The sequence below is a fragment of the Eucyclogobius newberryi genome, unplaced genomic scaffold (assembly GCF_026437365.1).
Source record: "Eucyclogobius newberryi isolate DKJ021-1_F unplaced genomic scaffold, fEucNew1.0.hap1 SCAF_2, whole genome shotgun sequence".
Taxonomy (NCBI): domain Eukaryota; kingdom Metazoa; phylum Chordata; class Actinopteri; order Gobiiformes; family Gobiidae; genus Eucyclogobius; species Eucyclogobius newberryi.
The window spans coordinates 37,265,673-37,290,231 of record NW_027315834.1 but is presented as its reverse complement, the minus strand read 5'-3'; the positions used below and the strand labels follow the sequence as shown (position 1 = coordinate 37,290,231).

At 40.3% G+C, this 24,559-nt stretch overlaps 1 protein-coding gene across 1 annotated transcript in view; it reads right to left on the bottom strand.

Moving 5' to 3' along the window:
• The window catches only part of palm2akap2 (PALM2 and AKAP2 fusion), a 107,503-nt gene that overhangs the window by 67,674 nt on the left and 15,270 nt on the right, over nucleotides 1-24,559 (bottom strand). Inside the window, exons 2-3 of the mRNA XM_072453515.1 lie at nucleotides 22,632-22,683; nucleotides 7,393-7,473 (exon numbers count right to left, since the gene is read on the bottom strand). Of these exons, the coding sequence (XP_072309616.1) occupies nucleotides 7,393-7,473; nucleotides 22,632-22,683 (133 nt within the window). The remainder of the gene's footprint in view (nucleotides 1-7,392; nucleotides 7,474-22,631; nucleotides 22,684-24,559) is intronic.

The following is a 24,559-nucleotide window of genomic DNA, read 5'->3' as shown; positions in this document are numbered from 1 at the left end:
TCCATCTGCCCCTTCTGTTTGAAGAGCAGTGCGACTCAAATTAGACACAAATTAGCAGCACTTGAGGGATGTTTAATGAGAAAGACAGAGGTGACGTCTGATTATAACATCACCTTTACGGTTATGTGGTTGGAGGCTGGAAGTTAGACCGGCAATTTACAGACCGCAATTGCATATGGTTCGAATGCAATGGTTAGAAACGTTACATTGTATTCTGTTTCTGATTCAGGAAGTTGTCACGAGCGTCACAATTAAATGTCCCCCTCTTTCTGGTTGTATGATTTTGCAACCGTTATCAAGCCCTCCAGGGAAACGGTGCATTGTTGGGGAAAGGTTGATGGCACTGAAAAGCAGACTTGAAATGGCCAGAAAAGTCATCTTTCTGTAGATTTAGCTTTTGTTCTGGCATTCAGACAAAGAGACAACAAACTTTTGTGTGATGAGAAAACTTTTAACATATATGTATAGTTATTTGTCAAACTCAACACACACACACTTAACTGTGTCATTGAATACTGTGTCTGCTTCAAAAGTAGGTAGTAACTGTCGTGATTCATCTGCAATTACTGTGCAATTCATGTGCAATTACTGTCGTGACACATATTCACGTGCAATTACTGTCATGATCACATGCAATGGTATTTATTTATTATTTATTTATTTTTATCTTTATTATTTTTCCCCTCCATCCCTTGTTGGGAAATGGGAGGTTTTGTCTATAGGAGTTTTTGTTTATAAGAGATCTTCTATTGAAGTGTTTTTCAAACATAAGTTATCTGTTCTTTTCCTCTGTATCTACCTGCGTTGCAACAATGAAATTTCCCCATGTGTGGACAATAAAGGATTATCTTATCTTAACTGATCTGACAATTTCAGTTTCTGATGGCCAATACAGCTAATAAGTCAGGTGTTGTTAGGACTTTACACACATTTTTAGGAACAAACAATCCCAGATACAACGCAATGATTTGAAATACTATGCGGTCAACCCTCTGGGAGTAATCTTTATTTAGGTTATCATCAAGAATCACTAGGGTGCTTGTGCTCACTGACTAACAACTAAAGCCAAGTGGAACTCAACATGAAAGTTAGGTCTAATTTTAGATAAATAGACACAGATAAATAGTAGTGGTGTAATTGTGCCGTTCCTCTGTGTTTCCTCTGAGAAGCGCACTGCTCTTTGCTCTCTCTCACGCTGTTTTACAGACTTTCCACTTCCTCTGAGCGGTGACACATAACCACTGTATGCTGCTGCTGCTGCTGCTGCTGCTGCTGCTGTGGAGGAGGAGAAGAGTGGGAATAATGCCTGCTCCTGTTGGATACACACCAGGATGTACTCACGACTGTAGTCATCGAGACAAATTTACAATCCTTACCATTATGCGTGGGTAACTAAGTTTATTGTCTTGTATATATGTTTTAATAATCATAATGCCATGGATTTATACTGCGTCTTTCAGGCACAAGCACCCTACGATGCATTATTGACTCACCCGCCACACGAAAAGCTACTACAATAGCCACAACTACCCTGGGGCTGCCATTCAGAATCAACAGCTTCTTCGACCACCACTCACTCACTCCCTCACTCACAAACCCCAGGAGTGCTTTGCCCAAGTACACAACAGTGGTCTCAGTGCAGCTCTAACCACCAACCTTCAGATTCACACTCTAACCACTGTTCCACTGCCACCCAGTTTACAATAGTAATATTTGTTAAAGCAAAAAATAAACAAAGATAAAAACAAATATTACAATTTTTTTATTTGAATTGACTTATTTTGTGATTTAAAAAAAAAAAGAAAATGTCTGTACAGCACTGAAGTAAGTCACCTACAGTATGCTATTTTGTCCATGTCTACACATTTTGTTATGACACAAAAGTTCCTACCCACAAGTCCGAAGGTTCACAAGTCCGACCCAACCCTAACCCTCACCCCAACCCTCACCCTAACCCTCACCCTAACCCCAACCCTCACCCCAACCCTCACCTTAACCCTAACCATAACTTCACTCTAACCCTCACCCTCACCCTAACCCCAACCCTCACCTTAACCCTCACCCTAACCCTCACCCTAACCCTAACCCTAACCCTCACTCTAACCCTCACCCTCACCCTAACCCCAACCCTCACCCTGACCCTCATCCAACCCTCACCTTAACCTTCACCCTCACCCTAACCCCAACCCTCACCCTAACCCTAACCCTAACCCTCACTCTAACCCTCACCCTAACCCCAACCCTAACCCCAACCCTCACCCTAACCCTGACCCTCACCCAACCCTAACCCTAACCCTAACCTCACACTAACCCTAACCCTCACCCAACCCTAACCCTCACCCAACCCTAACCCTAACCCTTACCCTTACCCTTACCCTAACCCTCACCCTAACCCTCACCCTAACCCTGACCCTCACCCAACCCTAACCCTAACCCTAACCCTAACCCTAACCTCACACTAACCCTAACCCTCACCCAACCCTTACCCTCACCCAACCCTAACCCCTAACCCTCACCCTCACCATAACCCTCACCCTAACCCTCACCCCTCATCCTAACCCTCACCTTAACCCTCACCCTAACCCTAACTCTTAACCTTCGGACTTGTGAACCTTCGAACAGGCTGTTCTGTTGGATGATTAAACTTCTATGAAAAAGGTATGATGAGGTTCATTCAAATTGTAAATATGTCACATGAGATAAATGCTATAAACATAACAGACAAACCAAGAACAAACACACAGCCTCCTAAATTAAAAAAAAACACATAATATGTATTTTATTATGTGGACGGATGTGGATTGGATGTTCTCGGTTTCCCCCTTGTATGTTTACGTGTAGCCGTGTCAGATTAGCGCCTGTTTAGCCTGCAGACCCGCCACCCACTCGTACTTATCATCACCCATTTCCCGTCCCAGGACGCTATGACTACAGCGTCTGGGGAGCTCACTACAGAGACTGAACACTCTGAGCTAACACTGCAGCACTCAGGCGTACTGGTCATTATGGGAGTGTGTCAGAGCCGGCCGATTACATCTACAAACCACACTAGGCTACGCAATATATCACAATCACATAAAAGTTGGTGCAATCGTCAAATCGCACAGACTTGCAATTACTGAGATAAGAATGTCGTCTGTAAATCCTGTTAGAAAACTGCTTATCTTTTAGACCTGGACAAACATAGATGCATGGGCTTCTTTAGTCAAGCAGTTCATATTCATTATCATTTCTCAAATGTTAATGTTTGTAATTAGCACTCTGATGCTTGACGTTGTTCAGCACACATAAGCTTAAACTGTTTTAAATGTGCTCTATTAATACATTATGACCGACAGATTGATTCGATTGAACAGAATCACAATTTTTATACATAAATCGCAACTCTAACTGCAATTGTGCAACCGAAACCACAATTCTCATGGGGATTCCATGTGTTTATTGCTCAAAAACACCTTGAATAACACGTTTTCTTAATGAGTGAGTGGGATTGCCTCTCCACAGATCTGACCAATTATACTCTGTCAATGGATGAACACTGCTGAAGAGGTCATTTCTGTTTTCAATCATTCGGACTGATTTTCTGTCTTTTATTGACCATGAAATGCACCAGCAGAACAACTGGAATGACTTGAAATTAGAAAAAGAAGGATGAAGAAGAATATGTAGACATGTCATAAAAATGTAAACAAAATAAACACGGAATTAAATATAATGCAAATCACGGCATAAACATATGCACTAGCTTTAATAAATTACCACTTCCACGGATGCAAAATGTATCAATATGAATAAAATAATACAAGCTTAAAGGTGCACTATGTTACTTTTTTGGGGTACGCAACCTGCTTGTCCGCATGGAGATGGCTTTGCATAGAATGTTCCACAGTATGGCATTAAACTGATCTATCTTGCATTAATTCAGTTTTATATTTAAATCTTTGTACAAGTAAAACATCCAGCGATGCACATTTTCTTGGTTCACATGGTTTTAATTATCATCTTAATATTTCCATAAATGGGTGTTAAACTTTGGAAAACAGCAGCTACTAAAACTCAAGACTTTTTCAATAAAACACTAAATTGTTCCAATTAGAGAATGGAATGGAATTTTATAGGTGGAACAGGTCTGGCTATCATCAATACATGTGCTACAATCAGGGTCAACAGAACATGTGAACACGCCCAACATCTGTGCCAGGTTTAATATGAGCTGCGGCAGTAAAACATTTCTGGAAACTGCAGGGGAAAATATTAATAATGTCACCTTTTTATACATTGAACATGGCCATAATTCATTTAGAGACACAACTGACAAGAGTGATACTATTGCAGCCAAAATCCTTATTACATTATTTACATTGTCTTTTATTTCATGTCAATTATTTTTGATCTGTTTGGGATTGCAACTCATTTTAGAGCAGAGTATCATCTATGGTTTCCTTGCAGGGTCAAATTGAGTCTTGTATATATATTTTTTAATGCCTTAAAGCCCTTTAAAAACAGAACAAGCTTGTTTAAAAATGTTTCAAAAAGATATTACTCCATTTCTCACGTATTTCATGCATCCAAATGAGTCACAGCTATGATTTTACAAACGCCTTTCACCACTTTCTGAAGCATGAGCTGAGTTTTGTCGTCATGGTAATGCTAACAACAACTAGCATGCTAACTTCCTGAGAATAAAACATTCAAATTAGCTGCAGACAGCGCACAGTGAGCTCATTTGCACCATAACAGCTGCAAAACAGACTAAATAACTAAAGCTATTTGCACAACACCACCGCAATATTATCACAATCAAATCTCAAAGTTACAACTTGCAATTGTTTTGGAAAGATTATGTTCACTGTCTGTAGAAAACCACATATTCTGTCTCCATGGGGAAAGCCTCCACAAACCCATGCTCCAAATGACATTCTTGTAGCAGTAGTTATTCATATTTCAGTTTACTCACAAAAGTTAATGCTCCTGGATATGTTTAAAAAATATACACTGTGACCTCAATGTTAAGCAGACAAACTACTGGTATTATAAATGAGCCTTCACTTACTCCATTATGCCATTTTGAGAGCAACATTTAAATAAAAAGAGCAATTTGCAATGTCACACTGCCAGTAATACCTGCCTTCCACCTGATCCAGGCCAAACAAAGTCCTTCTCACTTTGTTTTACTTCAAGCCCTAAATCCCCCCATCCTGTTCGCTGTTGACATTACCAAACCGGCCACATTCTCAGCCTTATAAACATCTCCCTGATTATTAGCGCAACGGGCCTATGTTTACTGAAATTAAAAGGCGACTTTGTGGGAGCGCCTGGCAGTCATTACCCAGGGCTGCGTTTGTGTGCACGAGATTTTTTTTTGTTTTTTTTTCTCAAATAGCCAAACTCGCTCTCTTTGCCAAAACAAACTGTACTCAAGCAGGCAAAGGGGTAATCATATTTGACCTAAAGTAAGCGCCCATCACTCATTATGCATTTCAAGTTCAATGTAAAGCTGTAAAACATATTGCAATAAATGATAATTGGAGAGAACACTAGAACTGTAATCCCAATGATATAACATGTAAATATGTCTGTGTAATCCCTCAGTTGTCAGGTAAGTAAAAAAAAATGTACCTATAGTTTATGTTTTATAGCTACACTGAAAAAAATTATAGTATTACAAATTACAGTAAACTTATTCACACACATTTAATAAGATTGTTTTTTTCATTTTGGAGCGTCCTGAGCAAACGTCTGATCCAAAAAACAAAGCAAGAAAATACACATTGCCGCGTTTGAAGAACCAGTAATCTGTACATTGTTATAGCCAACAGAACGATTTTCCATGGAAACAGGTACGAGTCAGGTTTGTGGAGATGCAAACCAGTTCACAGTCACACAAAAAAAACATCCACAATGAAAAACAAAAGAACATTTGATTTAGTTACACAGTGGAGCTTTAGAGGATAGCTGGTTAAAAAAGTACACCAGTAGTACAAATGAATGTACATAGGATAAGTTATGAAGGATTTATGTTTTAAAGTAATTGCAATTCCTTTGTGGCTCAATAAAGTTTGTTAATATTTAATAAATGTGCTGACTGCCGACTGTACACTGTAGATACAACATGAAAAATTCACGTAATGTTGTTATAGAAGGGCCACATGGTTAGACGCTATGTTGCTCTGGGTCAAGGTAAAGTACAGCGAGGTATCGGAGCAGATGTAACAAATGGGTGCTTCACGTGTTCATGTGTTATGGTTTTCTGCTGAGTGGATTTATTGTCAGTTTTCAGTAACGTCTTTTAGTCCTCGTCTGTACCGGCTGTTTTACCTTCAACATAAAATAATCTGATGTGTCGTCACTTCTATTCAAACAGGCCTTATTGTGTTTCGCTTTAGAACATAGAAGTGATACTAAGCCTATTTCAGATTCAGAAGAATGAACTGTAGGTTAAACTTTGCTCTGGTGTGCATATGAAAACATTTAGCTTTTTGTTTATTTTGATAAAATATCTTGAGGAAACCCTTGTCACGTCTTCCCAACTTAGATTATTAGCAATCAAAAATGAAATAGTCAGCCAAAAGCCACAACTAATTGCTATGTTAGTATAAAAGATCAAAAATAAAAGTATAACTTTTACTAATAGATATGTCAAAGCTATTCATTGTATTTTTACATGATGTAATATAGTATGCCATCGTACCACACAGTAGTATATCTGTTTTTATACATTTGATTGGTTAAATAAAGCAGCATGAAAACACTGAGAGGGTACAGTCATCCAAATCATACACCACTTTAGGTTTGATTTGATTGATTTAATACTTCTCATGTAAAAATAGCACAAATGAACAAAAATAGTTCATCTGACAAAGCAAAGGAAAGTTATCAAAGGCACTGAAGTGGCCCAGTGGCTCCAAAAGCAGAACAAGAAATAGCTCTACAAAAATAGAAGCCATGTGTAACTAAGTGTTCTGAATGAGCATCACTTCAAGCCAGAGCCATGGCCCGGGGGCCAAATGTGCCCCTCTGACCAATTTGTGTTGGCCCTCCGGCTTCCAGCTAAATAGGCCCAAACAACAAAGAGTTGTACTTTTTTCTCTAAAATTGGAAACATTTAAATATTTTTATATATATACCAACCTAATATTACTGTTTCAAGGCCCGTCAAAACTATGTCAAATGCAAAATTTCAAATCATTCACTTCATTGTCAGGTCTGTTGCCCTCTGCACCGTATGAGCTTCAAAACGCAGCACACTGTGAAAAAAGTTTGGACACCGCTGCTTTAAGCTAACAAACTGAGTATAGTCCCAGGATGATGTCCAAACCCCTGCACCTGAATCCTTAACCAAATAAGTGAAACAAAACTAAAGACTAAACCCAAACAGAAGCGCACACCAACCTTGACATGTTGTAGCTGCAGCACCAGGTCGTCCAGCTGGTTTCTTTTGTCTTCAATTTCTGTTTGTCGTTTTCTCTTTTCCTGTAAAACACAAAACACACAAATACAATTACATACTGTTTTACTACTGTGCGTGTTCCTTATCATCTTTGTTGTACAAGGCATTATTTTTGAGGGTTCGCTCCAGATTTCTTGTTTGAGATTGCATGAAATATTATTAGAAAAAATTGCTTGGAAATTACATGTTTTATGTCATTTCTGCTCTGCCTGAACATAATTCAGAATAATTCAAACCAAATGGAAATAAGAAAGATCAGGAATATCACTACCATAACATTAACCACAAAAGGACAACGCTATAAATACAAGACTACATGTTTCTGTCTCTTTTTGAGGTGATGATTTGAACTGTTTTAATAAATATTATACTCAGTGTTCCAATTTTACATATTTCTAAAACAAGACTTGTTTTGATACATCTCCCAACTCTATTTCCCATATCTTATTCCAATAGACTTAAATAAAGAAATACATACAATGTTGATGTAGATTACGGTAGTAGTTTTTTTAATGAAAACAATCATAATGTCCACAGCATTGTTATGGATATTAGTTACCACATAACCCTTTATTCTATGTTGTGCCTTTAAGCTTTTACTTATTTATTAAAAGTTCTATGAGAAAAATAAATGGTAAATTGACTTAAAAATGGGAGGGACTGTTGAGGTTCATTAGAGGGACAGAAGGAATAGTTCAAACTGAACCATGTTCCTCACTCATGGTTCAACATTGGATACAATACCTTTAAAGTAGACATAGGAAAAGATGATCAAAATATGAAACAAATTTGTTTTGGAAGTTTGACTTTACTTAAAAAATAAATATTGCACGAACATGAATCATCAACCATTATATAAATACATGATATAGGCGGTATGATCTGAAGTATGAACTATGGTACAATATTATGATTTCTTTGTACAAGTTCATTAGCTGTTTATTGACTATGGACAACATAACAGAGAAAGATAGGACAAGTGGACGAGTGAAGGACGGAAGCAGATTATCACAAGTGTCATGGGTCAGGGTTTATCGGAGGAGTTTCGATCGCCACCTTCGAGACTAAACTCAGGGTGAAAGTGAGGTGACGCGACAGCCCCTACTAACGTTACGAGCTGGTGAATGATGATGGAACATGGCAGTTTGGAGGATGGCAAGGCATGAGAGGAGAAACATTAGTGAGTGGAGAGAGCCAGGCGGTAGTCTTTGACATCACGGCTGGGAATACAAACACGAGAGTAGAGCTCGGAGCTGAGGTGAAGGCCATGAGATACTGCTGCCTTCTCTCACTGGGATCTGTGGGACGTTTCCTGTTTGCTAAATTTATCCACGAGAAGGGAAAACTCAAACATGACCAGGCCTCCACAAATACAACCACACAATGACAAAATGTTGAAAGACAGGGCAGAACCATGTCAAAGTGCACACTGTTCGCAGGGGAACGCTGTCAGGTAACTTATCAGTGTCATGTGTTTTGGGATTGTCCAACTGTTCATAAAAGACTGAGATTAATAAAGCACTGCAAGTTCTTTTCAACATTTACATCCCCCATGCCGTAGAAAAAACTTCTGGCCACGGGAAAATGGCCATCACAAAAAAAGGTGTGACACAATCTGAACCGGACGTGCAAAGACTGGATTGACTTGAATAATAAGGACTATTTATGTGTTTACATGTTTCCTCTCTGTGTCATGTTCCTTTCTGTTTCTGCGTGTGAGTGTGCTGTATTCAAAAACTCCCACATCACTTTAAAACCTTGGATCTGGGACACACATGCTCCTGCAATGGAAACAATGGATGGATACCTTTGAAAGTACTGGTGGCAGCAGGCAAAAAGGCCAGCACAAAGCACTGAATGCCACGGAATGAACATTTATACATATACATATACATAACATAATAACAATTTATATAATGAATTACCTTTGCAGTTAATTTTCAAATGGAAATATTTACTAATCACTGGAAGAAGTGAAATATACCTATGTAGACATATAGAGAAACAATTATTCATATCCCTTTTTTGTTGCGTTTATTCCCTTTTATATATATATATATATATATATAGTTGTGTTGCAAAAGGTACACCAGTACATCAGTAAGAGTAGTTACTTTAAACAAATATCACCCACCCATGCAGTAATAAAAAGTAGTTGTCCAAGAAATGACTCAAGAGTAAACAAGTATTCGAGGAAATGAAATGTAACTGTCACAAGTAACTGTGTGGACGTAACATCTGATTGAAATATTTTGCAAAACCTGTATTTTTGTAACTTGTAAACTTACTCACAGTGGGAAGAGGAACATCTTTTACTCAAGTCAGAGTACTGTTACTGATAGATACATTACTAAAGTAGGAGTAATAATACGCTGTCTGAGTCAATCTGACTAATTAAATCATAAAATAAAATAGTTAAACAATCTTTTTGAATCTCAAATGAACCACACTGTGAAACTGTAGAAGAGAAAGCTCTGAACTCTGAGAAAAACGGAGTGACTTTCTCCGTCTCCGCAGTAGAAGAGCACGTTGGCGAGCTGTTAGCAGGCTGTGAAAACATCTGATCCAAATGTGACCTCAGCTCGGTGCAGTTCAGTCCACACAAACTGAGCACAGCAGCCACGGCGGCCTTTCCCAGGGACAGTGACGGGCACACGGGCACCAGATGTCAGCCGCTGTTACCGTGCGGTTCAAAGAATATAAGCAAAGTACAGGCAGCTAGTAAAACCGACTGGAGAAGTTGTCTGAAATATCATTTAAGGTAGACGCTCAGACAGACTGTAACAGCATGTCTTTACAGAAGAACGTTTAACATGTAGTGAACAATACAACTTTAAAGACATATTTCAACAGCTAAAACTACTTGAATTTGGATCATTTATTATTTGAAACAAGTCTTGAACGTCTGAAATCAAATTCAAATGTCAAAAATTCAATCAAAAAGCATGAATAAAAATATACTAAATAAATTGCACTTTTCAAGACCAAATAATCCGGCTTGCAAATGTTTTTTGTTTTTTTTAGTATCATCGTTTCATTGCAAACTTTTTTGTACAGTTTGTTTCATGCTGCCAAGCTGTGGTGATCCTGTGATTTTATATTTGAATACTTCCTAATGCCCACCACTGAGGGAAGGAGAATGGAAAACAAGTGGATGAAAGCCTATACGGGGCTGTTCCACTGCTCAGTATGCAGAATAGAGTGTATTTCAATCAATAATATGGAGGCTTTACAGAAGTTAGCTGTAATTTCACCCAACACAGAACCTTTGGATTGTAAAATAAAAATAAATATATGCAGAAAAGACAGACATGATTCTCAATGATAACTCAACAGATGTGAGGAGAGAAGCCAAAATGTGTAAAAGTAAGAGTAATGTTGCTTCAAAATACTGTTACTCAAGTAAACAATAGTGTTCTAAAACATTATAAGATAAAATATATATATATATATTTGGGGAAACTTATATTTGGGGAAAGTAATTGTCTGGACATGACATCTGATTTACAATTTAATTTGGAGGACAAAAAATAAGTAATTGAACTTTGAAGAGGAACCAAAATGTAAGAACATTGTACTGAAAAGTACAATTTGTTTAAACAGTAAAGTAGTAGTAAATGTAACTGCAGATAACAGGTCATTTACCTTTGGATTATTGATAGATTAAAAAAAAGAGGCCGTGGCTGGAGAGCCGCGGCGCGGTCAAATGGCCGCGCAGTTTCAGGGGCCGCGGCATTTCCCTTATAGCCCGTTATAGCCTCATGGCTATAACCTTAACCTTAACCCTAACCCTAACCCTAACCCTAACCCTAACCCTAACCCTAACCCTAACCTTAACCTTAACCTTAACCTTAACCCTAACCTTAACCCGGCGCAGTCTAAAAGGGCGCTAAAACGCGGTCAAATAGCGGCCAAATAGCGGCGCAGTTTCAGGAGCCGCGGGCACGCGGCTGGCACAAAAATAACATGGCAATTTTGGCCACGCGCCGCGGCAGACACTCCCAAAAAAAAAGCAAAAAGCAAACCATTACACCGACAGTTCTATATTTCCTAACAGAGAAAACAAACTTCCATAATTCCTTTTGGTGAATATGGCTCACACACAACCATTGATATTTTGAAATACAGTTATATTATATGTAGGCCACTGAATTAGTTCTAATTCCATTCTTCTTGCACCATAACAACAGTGTATTTTTGTATTGTTGAATTGATAAAGAACTCTCAAATTCAGATATTTCCAGTGCCTCTATTGCAGTGCCAACCTCCTCCTCAGTAAAATATGTTGACATTCTGACACAGTGAAGTCGCTCCCTCTTGGCTCTCAGCCTTTGGCCCCACTTGGCCGGACCGTCTGAGCTGGGAGAGGGCTCTTCTGTCATCACCACGGCGACATGTGCAGCCCCAGCTTTATGAGACGTGTTGACCAGGAAGGCTCTGACAGCAAATAGTGAAAATCAAGCTGCTGCTGTAATGCTGATGTATTAATACAGTGTCGCCACTTCCATTACGCACATAACGCACATAACGCACCGTGCGTAGGGCATCAAGTGCTCCGAGGGGCACCAACCTGGCACACTCTCTCTTTAGTTCTTTATCAATTCAAAACCAACCCTAGGGACTGAGCCTTTCTCCAAATTTGAGATGCACATGTGCAGCTCCACAAGCCACAGTTCAAACGGACACAGCGAGATCAGGGGCACAGCTGGGAACAGTTCCATATTCTACTGTGGGGACGAGTCATGAGTTGCAATGAAATGCACAGAAATTCTGAATATTTTTGTGCATTTCTAACCCTGTTAGGATTGCTATTTATGCACACAGTTATGTCTTTAGTTTGAATTACAAACATCAAACCCCTAGATACTTTTTACATGTTTGAAGTGGGTTGGGGGCATGGGGGCACCACTGAGCATGTCCGCTTAGGGCACCCAAATGGCTAGCAGCGGCCCTGTGTTAATATCAACTGTGAACACATCCACAGTCATCATAATCATGCAGAATGGTCAATGTAGTGAGCGTACAAAAGATTGACTTAGCTTACACCGAAAAATCAATAAGAATGGTTTTAATTAACAGAGGAATCGTCTGGTGGAGCAATGGGGTCATGTCTTACTATTATTATTCATGGTTTTATGTTGCACTACTCACCAAAGCACATTCCTATAGTGAATTTTTTTCACTGATAATTGCAATAAAACCTGAATCTTAAATTGTTCTAGGGTTTGGCTGGTTGTTTAGCGGTTTATTTAATTACCTTTTCTTTGTGTATGTTTAGAAATGGGAGAAATGTCTATATAAAAAATGATATTGTAATTGATGTTTTGGATGTATGTGGAAATATATATCAGTCTTTTATCAATTACAATATATATATTCTAAAGGCTGCACAAAGAGTTGATCAAATAATAGAAATAATAGTGACATTTCTCAATTTTTACAGATCATACATGTCACTTAAAAACCGCTGATAGAATGCCAATTTGCCACAACATTGTCATCATTGGGATGAAATAAGTGATGCATTTTTCATAGTCCATAGCAAACTTCTTTTTCACTCTTTTCCACTACTTAACGGTGGATTTACCAGATTTAGCAAAACACATCATTACCATCTTTGCGGCGGTAATCTTTGAGTGGCTTAAAATAGTACTCAAGCAAAGAAATGCACGGAAGTATTGGTAAGGTGGCAGAGGTTGAGGATTTCTGCTGTAGAAGAGTGTAACAGATCGGGTCAAATTGTGCACATGCCAACGCGAACCCACCCAGAGCGACATGCCACACAGCAGATCAGCTTTTACATTTACTCAAACGCAGAGATTTACAGGAGAACACCGTAAATGTTACATGCTCCAGTGAAGTAATAGAAATTCCTTCAGGACCAGATGTCATTGTTTACGCTTATGGACATTTAGGGGGGGGGGGACGATGTTACTTGTATCACCTCCAACTTGATGGTACTGTTCCCGGGGTGTGATGGTGAACACTCATAGCACATTCCTCCATGCTCGTCATACCTATGTCATGTATCAGAGCAGGTGCTGGAAACAGAGGTTAACTAATACATGCACACACACAATCTCACAATCTCACAATCTCACAATCTCACAATCTCACAATCTCACAATCTCACAGTCTCACAGTCTCACAGTCTCACAGTCTCACAGACAGACAGACAGACACACACTAAATCAGGCATGTCCAAACTAAGGCCCGGGGGCCAAATGCGGCCCTCAGACCAATTTTTGTCGGCCCTCCGGCTTCCTGCCAAGTTGGTCCAAACAACAAAAAGTAGTAGTTTTACTGTTAAATTGGAGAGATTGAAGCATTTCGATGTTATACTAACATAATATTAATGTTACAAGGTGTGGAGGCATCAAAACTATGTCAAATGCAAAAAAAACAACATTTTCGGGTTGTTTGTGGCCCTCTGCTCCGTATAAGTTTCAAAATGCGACCCTCTGTGAAAAAAGTTTGGACACCCCTGCAGTAAATCATTAAGTATTCGTCACAATTTGACTCAACAAACAGAACAACTGTGACGCAAACGGCAGCAGACCTTGTCATTCAATCATTTATCTTCAACTAGTTACTGCTGTTGGAGAATTTACCCTCATGACTTGTTCAAATGACAAACAATCCTTTACATAAAACAAAATGCTTGAAAAGAATTCGATGATGCAAGTGTGCTCAAAGTAGATATAAGATATCACAGAGTACATAAACTGAACAATTCCTGGAAAACAAGCGCACACTAAACACGTGTCCAAAAGGCTAGATAAACCCCATCAGTCTCCTGCTTGTGCTCCGGACCACTCCACACGCCACAGTGTCCTGTCTGACAGCTGCTGCTAATTTTGGATGGCATGTAAAGCTTTGGCATGTCCCTCCCCCTGCTCTGCACGGGCCACAACCCCAGCTCTCCTCCTGCGACAGAACAGTCACTCAGCCAACTCTGCAAACTTTTACTCCAGAAAACAAGGTTAAATGAACTCCGAGCAGCAAAGAAAATTTGAGCTTGTAAATGAATATAGCGCATCCATCAGTGTCCCGTTATTACTGACGCACTAATATTAGTTTGTCCCACCAATTTTTATTCCATTTCATTGCTTTTGGTTGCCAGATTCTATAGCTAAAACTAGGGCTATAAATAGAATAATGTTCAAAGTGAAATAGGCCAATGAGGTGACAAACTAATACTAGAATCCCATACTTTAGAACATGTTTGAACAGGCTTAACAGTTTCTTATGCAGAATAAGACAGGTTTTTGTTAGCGAAAGAAATTATGGTACTTGAAAATTGCGGCCATTTCAATTTGCTAATTGCATTGAATCAAATTGTGATTTCGATTCAATTAATCTAGTAACTTGTAAGTAGCTGCATCCCATGAGTGGATTGTCTGCCAAGACGCTTCTCCAATACTTTGTAATCTGGACAGCGGCCATTGGTTTTATGTCAAATGGCCGTGATTGACAAGTGGATTTTCCAATTAGGGACACTAGGGAAAAAGGGAAAAAAACACACTGTGGATTGAAAAACATCACAGATTTCTGCTAAATCCATGAGTGACAGTTGATTTTGTTCTATTGATTTATGACCCATGCGTTTGTCTTTCACTGAAATAAACACACCTAACTCCAGACTAGTGTTAGTCTATGGGATACAGAGAGGAGCATTCTGGACAGATACTGATAAAAGTTGTGCAGTGGCTCTGTTGGTAAAACAAGCAGCAGATTTATATTGCATCCACATTTCATCTTTGTCGAGTGGATTCAAGTCCTCTCCCGTATAATGTGCTGTAATTATTCCTTAAAGGCCCACAGTTTAGCAACCCAATAAAATATGATAAATGATTTGCAAATAAAGTATTTCTTGATGTTAGATTGTATTGGATTGCTGAATATGTTACAGCATGAATACAAGGCTTTTGAAAATTTAAGGCAACCATGATGTCTCCCACAGACACAATGTGCTAGTTCAAGCGCAAACACTCCAGATTGAAGTGACCCCCATCGATTGAAGAGACGAGCACTTTGCGATACTTGTGCCCCTTGAAGCTCGCCAATAAGTCGGAGTGGCAGAACGCAAACTGCTGAAACTGGATGCAGCCGTCCCAGCCCCCCACACCATTTGCCTGGCCCTCACTCGCAAATCAGCACGCCAAGGCCCATAGCTCCAGCCCCCCTTCACCTTCCGACACACTTCCCCCTGTTAGTCCTCCCTAAGTGGATCCAGATCAACACCAAAGCCCCCCAAACGCACCGGAGTTTACAGATTACCACGGTGAGTCCGACCAAAGGAAGTATCCTCGGCCGTCGGCCCAGCAGCCGACAGCTTCATGGTGGGATTGGTGAAACGCATCAGGCCAAGAAGAAAGTAAGGTTTTTGAGAGAAGGAATGTTAAGGATGGACATAGATTAAACTGACTTTTAGACAACTGCTTAAAGCACTTCCCAGTCTTTCAAGGGAAAAAAAGACTTGGCTCAATGACCCAAGAGCCCCTCAAACTTCTAAACTGCAATTCTATCTGCTGCATCACCCTAACACATATAAGCAGGTCAAGTTTAATGCCCAAGAACACAAGGTCAGGATGCAATGGTAGATAAACTATCAATCTTTTTTGTTATGGGGCCTTAATAAAGATCGGGTTTGTGTCATCAATCTTTACAATTTTCAGTTAGCTTATTGAAACAATGAAAGTCTTGAGCAAAATACTAAACTTGGCGTTCATTCAAAAGTATTATTTTCTCAAGACACAAGGGGTGATACAAGCTTTTAACACTATGTGAGTAGTTTTGGTCAATGCATCTCTGGATGTACAGACAAAGTAATGCTCAAATTGAGACATAAAACCTATGTTTCAGCTCACGACAAGTTTTGGAGCCTATGTATTAACTGATGAATAATTATTTGATTACTAACTTAATTGATGATTACCTCAATAATCGATTAGTTGTGATTAAATAATTTGTTGCGGCCCTATTGGTGACAAACACCAGGAAAGTTAAATAGCACACCGGATTAAAGCTTTTTCCAAGCCGCCTTCTCCAGTACAGGCCCATCTTCTCACTCATCACTTCTTCCCCCTCTCCACATCTCTCATGTCGTCCCATGCACTGGCCTTGTGGACCCCTGTTTGCCTGTGTGTGGGGGCCGAATCATAGTCAAACTAACTGACATCATCTGTGTAAACATGTCAGGGACGCTTCAAGGCTATCAGTGGACAAGCGTGCAACACCGCAGCTCTTATGCATTTCCTCTCGCCGATTGTGGTTGGGATCGAGGCCACACGAGCAACAGCCTGTTAAAAAGACGAGTGCTTGATTTTCACTGGAACACACACTGAGAGGGATTTGGGGGAACCCTATGTCTCTGTGTAATTACATGTTAATAACCCAGCAATTATAGGTCGAGACTTAACTGCATGACATCACAGCTAATGCGGACAATTAGTCGCCACAGAGAAAGGGATTGCCCGAAGCAAACTTTAATGGTTGAACTGTGGGATTCTTCATGTGTTTATGCGTGCTGGGTAAGTGGGAAAATTAAGAAATCACCTCTTGGACTTAGGGATTGTAAAATGTGTCTTTGTTTTTTTTGTTGGGTGATGGATGATTTAAGAAAAAAAGGTTCAAATCTAAGATTGACTTAATTTGTTTATCTTGTTGCAGGATAATCACTTATATTATGTGTGTATGTTATGTAAGGAAACTCTCCTCATCAAACAATGAACTATGAACTTGGCACAGCCAGGACAATCCTCCAGCAACACATTACTGACAAAAACCTGAGCTTAAGAAGTAGACATGGGTCCTCCACGACCACTGGGCACTGCACTGGGATCGCCCACTGCTCCTGACTGATCACGAAGAGGTTTCAGTTGGCAATAAACCTGCCACTCGGCCAAGAGGCGAGATATCAATGCACCCTTAACACCTCGATTTGAACAAGGAAGAGCATTTGGATTGAAGAACATACACAATCTATTTATTGATCATGTGGTGATAACTGGGAGGCTGAAGCACTAACTAGCACCATTCTAAACCAAAAATTTTCCAGCAGCTACTGCTGCTAAATTTGTACTCAAGTAATTGTATGAAGTATACATGTAAAATACTACTAAACGTATAATTTACTAATCGATAGCTATTGAAATAAACCCTAAAAGCAACAAACCCCACACTTCTGGTTAGTATAAGGCCTGGCTCTAATGGAAAAACACAATGTGACATTTCGATCCCAGCTGCTTGATGAAGCGTGGAAACTTGGCACTGACTTTTGAGGAAGTGTCTAATTTGGCTGAGGATGTAGACATTGATTGGGAGTATTGATATAAGTAGACACTTAGTGATACTGATTGGACCTTGTATATTATTTGTAATCCCCTACTTCCTTTGGGAGTCAAAAAATGATGCAAAAGTAATATGATCAATTAGTACATCAATACTGTAACATGATGTAACATCACGCAGCAGGGCAGTCAGCACAGGTTTTGCTGATTATTATTATTATTATGCTATACTATTATTATTATTATTATTATTATGCAGATGATTATTAAAATATGATTATTAATCTAAGAACTGAAAGCTCAAAATCACCTAAATGTATCACTGATCATTTGAGCAATAATGCATGTTTGGTTTGGAGTTTAGATTTGTTTACATTAGCATCTAGCGACAGGTGGTCAAACCGATATGTGGCATATATGGCACATCATAATGTCCAATCTATTTGTAGTTACTGTCTCATATTAGACCAAGCCTATGGCATGCATACCACACTCTTGGTCAAATACTTTTGTCAACAAAATAAGATTATACAACTGTAATAAAGACATAATTTTGCATTTAGCCATTACTTTAGTGCACTAAACATAATTTTCCCAGTTTGCTATGATACATATTCCTAAAATAAACAGATATAATGTAGCTAGAAACTAGTGATTGCTATGTCAAGTGCTCTTTTAACTTGAAAGATGTATGGATTATGAAATCAGCCTCAAAACCACACCCAAAACCCTGGCTATTAATTAATGCAGTGCCTAACCACATCATATACCTACTCCACAAGCTTAATCAGAAGCTCCAACCAAAAAGCTGTCTTCCTTCCATTTATTTCCCTCCATGCAGCGTGGTAACAGCCCAAAAACAACAGACTGACAGAGCATTTTATCTGGGCTGTGAGACATTTTTGGAATCCATTGGAGGCCTCTCCGTGTCTGCAGCTCCTCGACTCTCAGCTGACTCTGATACAAGTCAGAATACAGTGGTCCAATAGTGACCCAGAGCGCCAGGGCTGTTTGTCTTGTTTATCCAAAGTGTAGTGTTGAGGCTGGACGGATGCACAAAGTAAGTCTGACTATTTATTTGTATTTGACACTAGATCGTACTGACTTTGGTACAAATGTATATGGCTGATATGCAATAGAATTATAATGTTTATAAAAAACTGTACCTAAAATAGTAACTCATATAAGAAAACTGCCACACTGGTAGGGTTTTCCAAAGTTCTGAAACATGTCAAATATGTCACCATAACAACATGAACTTTTGAATTTAAAATGGACCGTTCTTCTATTTTTTATGTAGGGTGAATATGCGGGTGTGTAACATTTGCCTTTGTGTGAGAGATGCTGTTCCAAATTATTATGTAAATTATATGTTTGTCTGATTTGGCCAAATAGTTTAGACGACACCACCCTCATCAGGCTCATCTCGGATGGATATGAGTCTGTCTACAGGAGGGAGGTGGACCGGCTGGTGTCCTGGTGCAGCGGTAACAACCTGGAGCTCAACGCCCAGAAGACAGTGGAGATGATCATGGACTTCAGGAAAGCCACAGCCCCCCAACCCCCCCTCACCATCACAGACTCCCCCATCACCACTGCGGACTCCTTCAGCTTTCTTGGCACCACCATCACCCGGGACCTCAAGTGGGGGCCCACCATCAGCTCCCTCATCAAGAAGGCCCAGCAGAGGATGTACTTCCTGCTGCAGCTGAAGAAAGCAAAGCTGCCAGCGGAGATGATGGTGCAGTTCTACACGGCCATCATTGAGTCCTCCATCACCGTGTAGTACGCTGGAGCCACAGCCAGGAACAAACAGAGACTACTGCGCATTGTGCCTCTACTGAGAAGGTGATCGGCTGCAGACTTCCATCTCTGCAGGACCTGTACGTATCCAGGGCTCTGGAACGAGCAGGTTGAATGACGTTGAAATGTACAGTTCGTCATTTTTTGAATGACAAACTGTACATTTTGTGTATATACTCATACTCGTAAGTCTATGTTTATTTTATTAGTACAAATGTTATGCATGCCTATTATTGTTATTATTATTCATTGTCGTATGTTGCATCTCACTGCAGAAGCAAGTTCCAAGTTTGAGAATTTTGTTCATTGAGCATGACCGATTTGCTATAATCATATATATTTACATATATAATGTTCAATAATATGTGTTTTCCCTTTGCAAATTAATACAATAAGAAATAAAAAACTGATGCTCTACCAAGACACTTTTTTTTTTTTTCAAATGCATTGAACTGTTACCTTCCAACACTACTCAGTCCCATAAGTGCATGATTATTGTTGAAAGGGAAAGGTGACTGCCATGATACACAGCTTTATTGAGGTGGTTTGCTGGTCAAGAATTAGTTTAGACATAGGTTTATTCAGATGTTTGAATAATTAAACAATATATACTAAATTAATTTATTTAGTCCAGATTTAATCCAGAAGCGCTTCTAATTCCAAAAAGAAGTGGGAAGCAGCTAAAGCTTACTAACCCACTTCCATATTACAGAAGAATTACAACAATAATTATGCTTCTGCCATACATTAATCTAATTTACAGATGAACACCTTTGGTCTATTAAACTTCAATCTACAAAATCATTTACTCCATCCCTGGGTTTTCTGTGTCAGTGCATGATCACATGGCACCACAACATTTATAATAGCCCCTTTGTGCTGATTTATTTCATTTATCTCACAAGCATCACGTTTAAGATAGCACTTGATAAGATAGCAATGTTTGATCATCAATCATTAATTCACAGATACATTTGCGGGAAACAAATCTAAAATGTTGGCTTTCAGATCAGATTACAGTATGAGTCAGGATCCAAAATGGTGTGGGTTCAAGAAAACTGAATGAGGAAAGAAATTCTAAATTATGGTGATTAAGTTCACTTGTCAACCTGATAATAATACGGAGACATTTCTAGGCAAGCTTTCTCTACTGCACAAAATGACAGCAAAAACAAAAAAAGGGATAGAAATAATGATTGAGTGGTACCTGATGCCCATTCTGTTCCCACCATGAGAACTTTCCCCTCAGTAGCTTTCCTTAAGTGCCTGGTATCGCTGCCATTTCTCAACGTGGCCAAAATTGTTTCTCCATCTGCCACTGCTGTTCCACCACTTGTGTGTTCGAATGCGCAAGAGCGTTTGTGCATTTGTGTGTTGTGTGTGTGTTGTGTGTGTGTGTGTGGTATGCTGTGGTTCCTCGCTGGCGCCAAATTTAGTCCTAGGCAGCAAACCCGGGTCTCACTGTTGCACTGAAGTTGTCCTACAAGAGCGAAACTAGCCAAACTTTGGAAGATTCCTCCTGCTACGAAAACATAAGACCACCGACCGTCAGTCAACATCGGAAAAATAGAAGCACCTAAAAGCCTCAAGACAGCTGCGAGAGGAGGAAAAAGAACCTTTTCCGCAAACTTTCCAGTGTTGGTTTATAGTAAAAAAAAAAAAAAAGAAGGCTGACGTGAATTGGGAGACATGGTAGAAAACAGTCTAGAGAGGGTACTTTACAAGCGCTCCAACAGAAGTGACTTTGTTCCATGTGACGGCAGCAGGAGTAGGAGGTGGTGATGTCATTAAACAGGAGAAAGCGTTAGGAGGGCAAATCCAATTCAATTACTCGTCTTTGCGATGTGCCACATTATCATCAGAACGCTATTGCAGAGAGTTAAATCAGCAGCAAATAGCAAAAACGGTGGGTTTAAAAGACTGCTAAGTTTAGTATTTAGCATTTTACACGACAATACAGTGTATGAGTAGCAGAGTATATAGATTCAATATAAGTAAAATGCAATTAAAGTTGTGTGTTATGCATTAAGTAGTCACCATTATAAAAAAGACAGTTGTAGTATATCTACATTGAACCTGACACTGGGTAAACAATTGTGGACTGAAGTGCAATATCACAGTTTTGCCGTGCACTGCTCTGTATCTCATGTCATTAGCTGGACAGAATGTCTCCACATATAATCTCGCACTTCGCTTCAGAGGTGTCAATTTATGCCACTTTTGTGCATTAAATATTCGAGCACAAGTAGAAGCTGCGATGAAACGCTGTTGCATCACTCCCAAACAAAGTTCAAGTTTGCTGAACTTTGCTTGCGCGCTGTGACGTCAGCAGAAGGCAAACGCTTGCACTACTGGGAATTTGAAAACGTTTGACACTTTGATTCATTAAGAAGTATTTATGTAAAAAATAACATTAATTTGGAAGATGTTGCTACCAAAACAAAATCTTAAAAATGTGCGTAAGTTTTACAAACATACAAATAAAATTGCAACTTGGAAAATACTGCTTTAATTTCCCAGATTATACTCATGATACTGAATTGTTTTAAAATCATCTGTTATCATTAAGACACCTGCTCGTCTCCCTGGAGATGTTATTGCGTTTCCTGGAATGTTTCACAGTACGGCATTCCACTGCTTGCATTCAATCAATCACAAGTGCTTTATTGCCAAAAAAAGTACCTTGAAAAACATGCATTCTTTATTGTAAGCGCCCTCGTCTTTCCGCAGATCTGACCTGTAAGTTGGCTTGGTGGCTTCAAATGCTTGTTATGATGTTACTGATGTTATTGATGTTGATGCTATGGCTGGAAGGTTCCACAGAATAGCATTACATTTATCTACATTATCTTTGGAGAAAAGCAGGAGGTGTCACCAAGCCACGTTACAAGTCAGGTCTATGGAGAAACAAAGTCGCTCACAATAAGAATGTATGTTTTTCAAGGTATTTTTTGTAATAAAGACACAAGCAAGAATTGAAGTTGGATAGACACGTTTTATATCTCATGAAATATTTCAAGCAAAACAACAACAAGCAAGTGGCGGGAAGTGACATAAAGTGCATCTTCAGACAGAATTGGACTTACCGTTAGGGCTTGCAGCCGCTCTTTGTGAAGTTGAGCCTCCTCGCAGGACATCCTGAGGGGAGAGCAGCGGGGGACGGGGGGGAAAGAGAGAGAGGACACAGGGGTGAGACAGATCCTACAGGAAAACAGCGAGGACAATATCCAGTCAGGCCAGTAATCCTCATGGAGCGCGAACGGTGCGAACGTGGAGCCTTTACTGTATGACCATGTGCCGGACTGTCTCTCTCTCTCTCTCTCCCACTGTGTTCCCCTACGGCGGCCCGGGCCCCGCCTCCCGCCTCCCGCATGCCCCGCCCACGCGCTCTTTTTAGGCGTGAGACGTGTGGGACAGCTGGGAGGAGCAGCAGAGAGAGAGAGAGAACGAGAGAGAGGGAGGGGAGAAAGGGAGAGAGAGGAAGGGAAATAGAGAGAGAGAACGAGGGAGGGAGAGGGGAGAAAGGGAGGGAGACAGGGAGAGGGAGAAAGAGAGAGAGAAACTGACAGAAAGAGAGAAAGGGAGAGAGAGAGAGAAAGGGAGAGAGTGAGAGAGGGAGGAAGAAAGAGGTATTGAGAAAGAGAGAGAGAGAAAAGGGAGAGAGAGAGGGAGGGAGACAGAAAGAGAGAGAAAAGGAAGAGAGAGGGAGGAAGACAGAAAGAGAGAGAAAAGGGAGAGAGGGAGAACGAGAGAGGGAGAGCGAGAGAAAGGGCGAGAGGGAGAGAGAGAGGGAGGGAAAGGGAGAGAGAACGAGAGAGAGGCAGGGGAGAGAGGGAGGGAGACAGGGAGAGAAAACGAGAGAGAGGGAGGGAGAAATGTAGAGAGGGAGAAAGAGAGAGAGAGAGAAACTGACAGAAAGTGAGAAAGGGAGAGAGAGAGAGAAAGGGAGAGAGTGAGAGAGGGAGGAAGAAAGAGAGAGAAAAGGGAGAGAGACAGAAAGAGAGAGAAAAGGGAGGAAGAATAGACGGCGCACAGCAAAATGAGAAATCAGAAATGGGGAGCGGGGACCATCGACCATTGTGTCTAAAACACCTCTTTATTTAAGACTGGGACATTATTTAATTAAAAATGTGAGAAAAGATTAAACATTTTCAGATTTTCAATTATACACTTTACTCATAAATATTCTTCTATTACAACCAACTGAAATAACAATTTGATCAAAAGTCAAAGACTAAAGCCACAAAACAAACACATTTAACTTGTAAATTAAGTACGTTTTTATAGTTCATATATTATTAATTATATGTTTTACGGATCTGTCATCTTCTATAGCCACTGCCAATGGCCCTGTCTCATTTCTATGTCTCCATGATTTTGCAATTCTCTGCAAGAAAGGAGGAGAGAGGAGAGAGGAGAGAGGAGAGAGGAGCAGAGGGGAGAAGACAGAGGAGAGAGGAGTGAGGAGAGAGGAGAGAGGAGAGAGGAGAGAGGAGTGAGGAGAGAGGAGAGAGGAGAGAGGAGAGAGGAGCAGAGGGGAGAAGACAGAGGAGAGAGGAGAGAGGAGAGAGGAGAGAGGAGAGAGGAGTGAGGAGAGAGGAGAGAGGAGAGAGGAGCAGAGGGGAGAAGACAGAGGAGAGAGGAGAGAGGAGAGAGGAGAGAGGAGCAGAGGGGAGAAGACAGAGGAGAGAGGAGTGAGGAGAGAGGAGAGAGGAGAGAGGAGAGAGGAGAGAGGAGAGAGGAGCAGAGGGGAGAAGACAGAGGAGAGAGGAGTGAGGAGAGAGGAGAGAGGAGAGAGGAGAGAGGAGAGAGGAGTGAGGAGAGAGGAGAGAGGAGAGAGGAGCAGAGGGGAGAAGACAGAGGAGAGAGGAGAGAGGAGAGAGGAGAGAGGAGTGAGGAGAGAGGAGAGAGGAGAGAGGAGCAGAGGGGAGAAGACAGAGGAGAGAGGAGAGAGGAGCAGAGGGGAGAAGACAGAGGAGAGAGGAGAGAGGAGTGAGGAGAGAGGAGAGAGGAG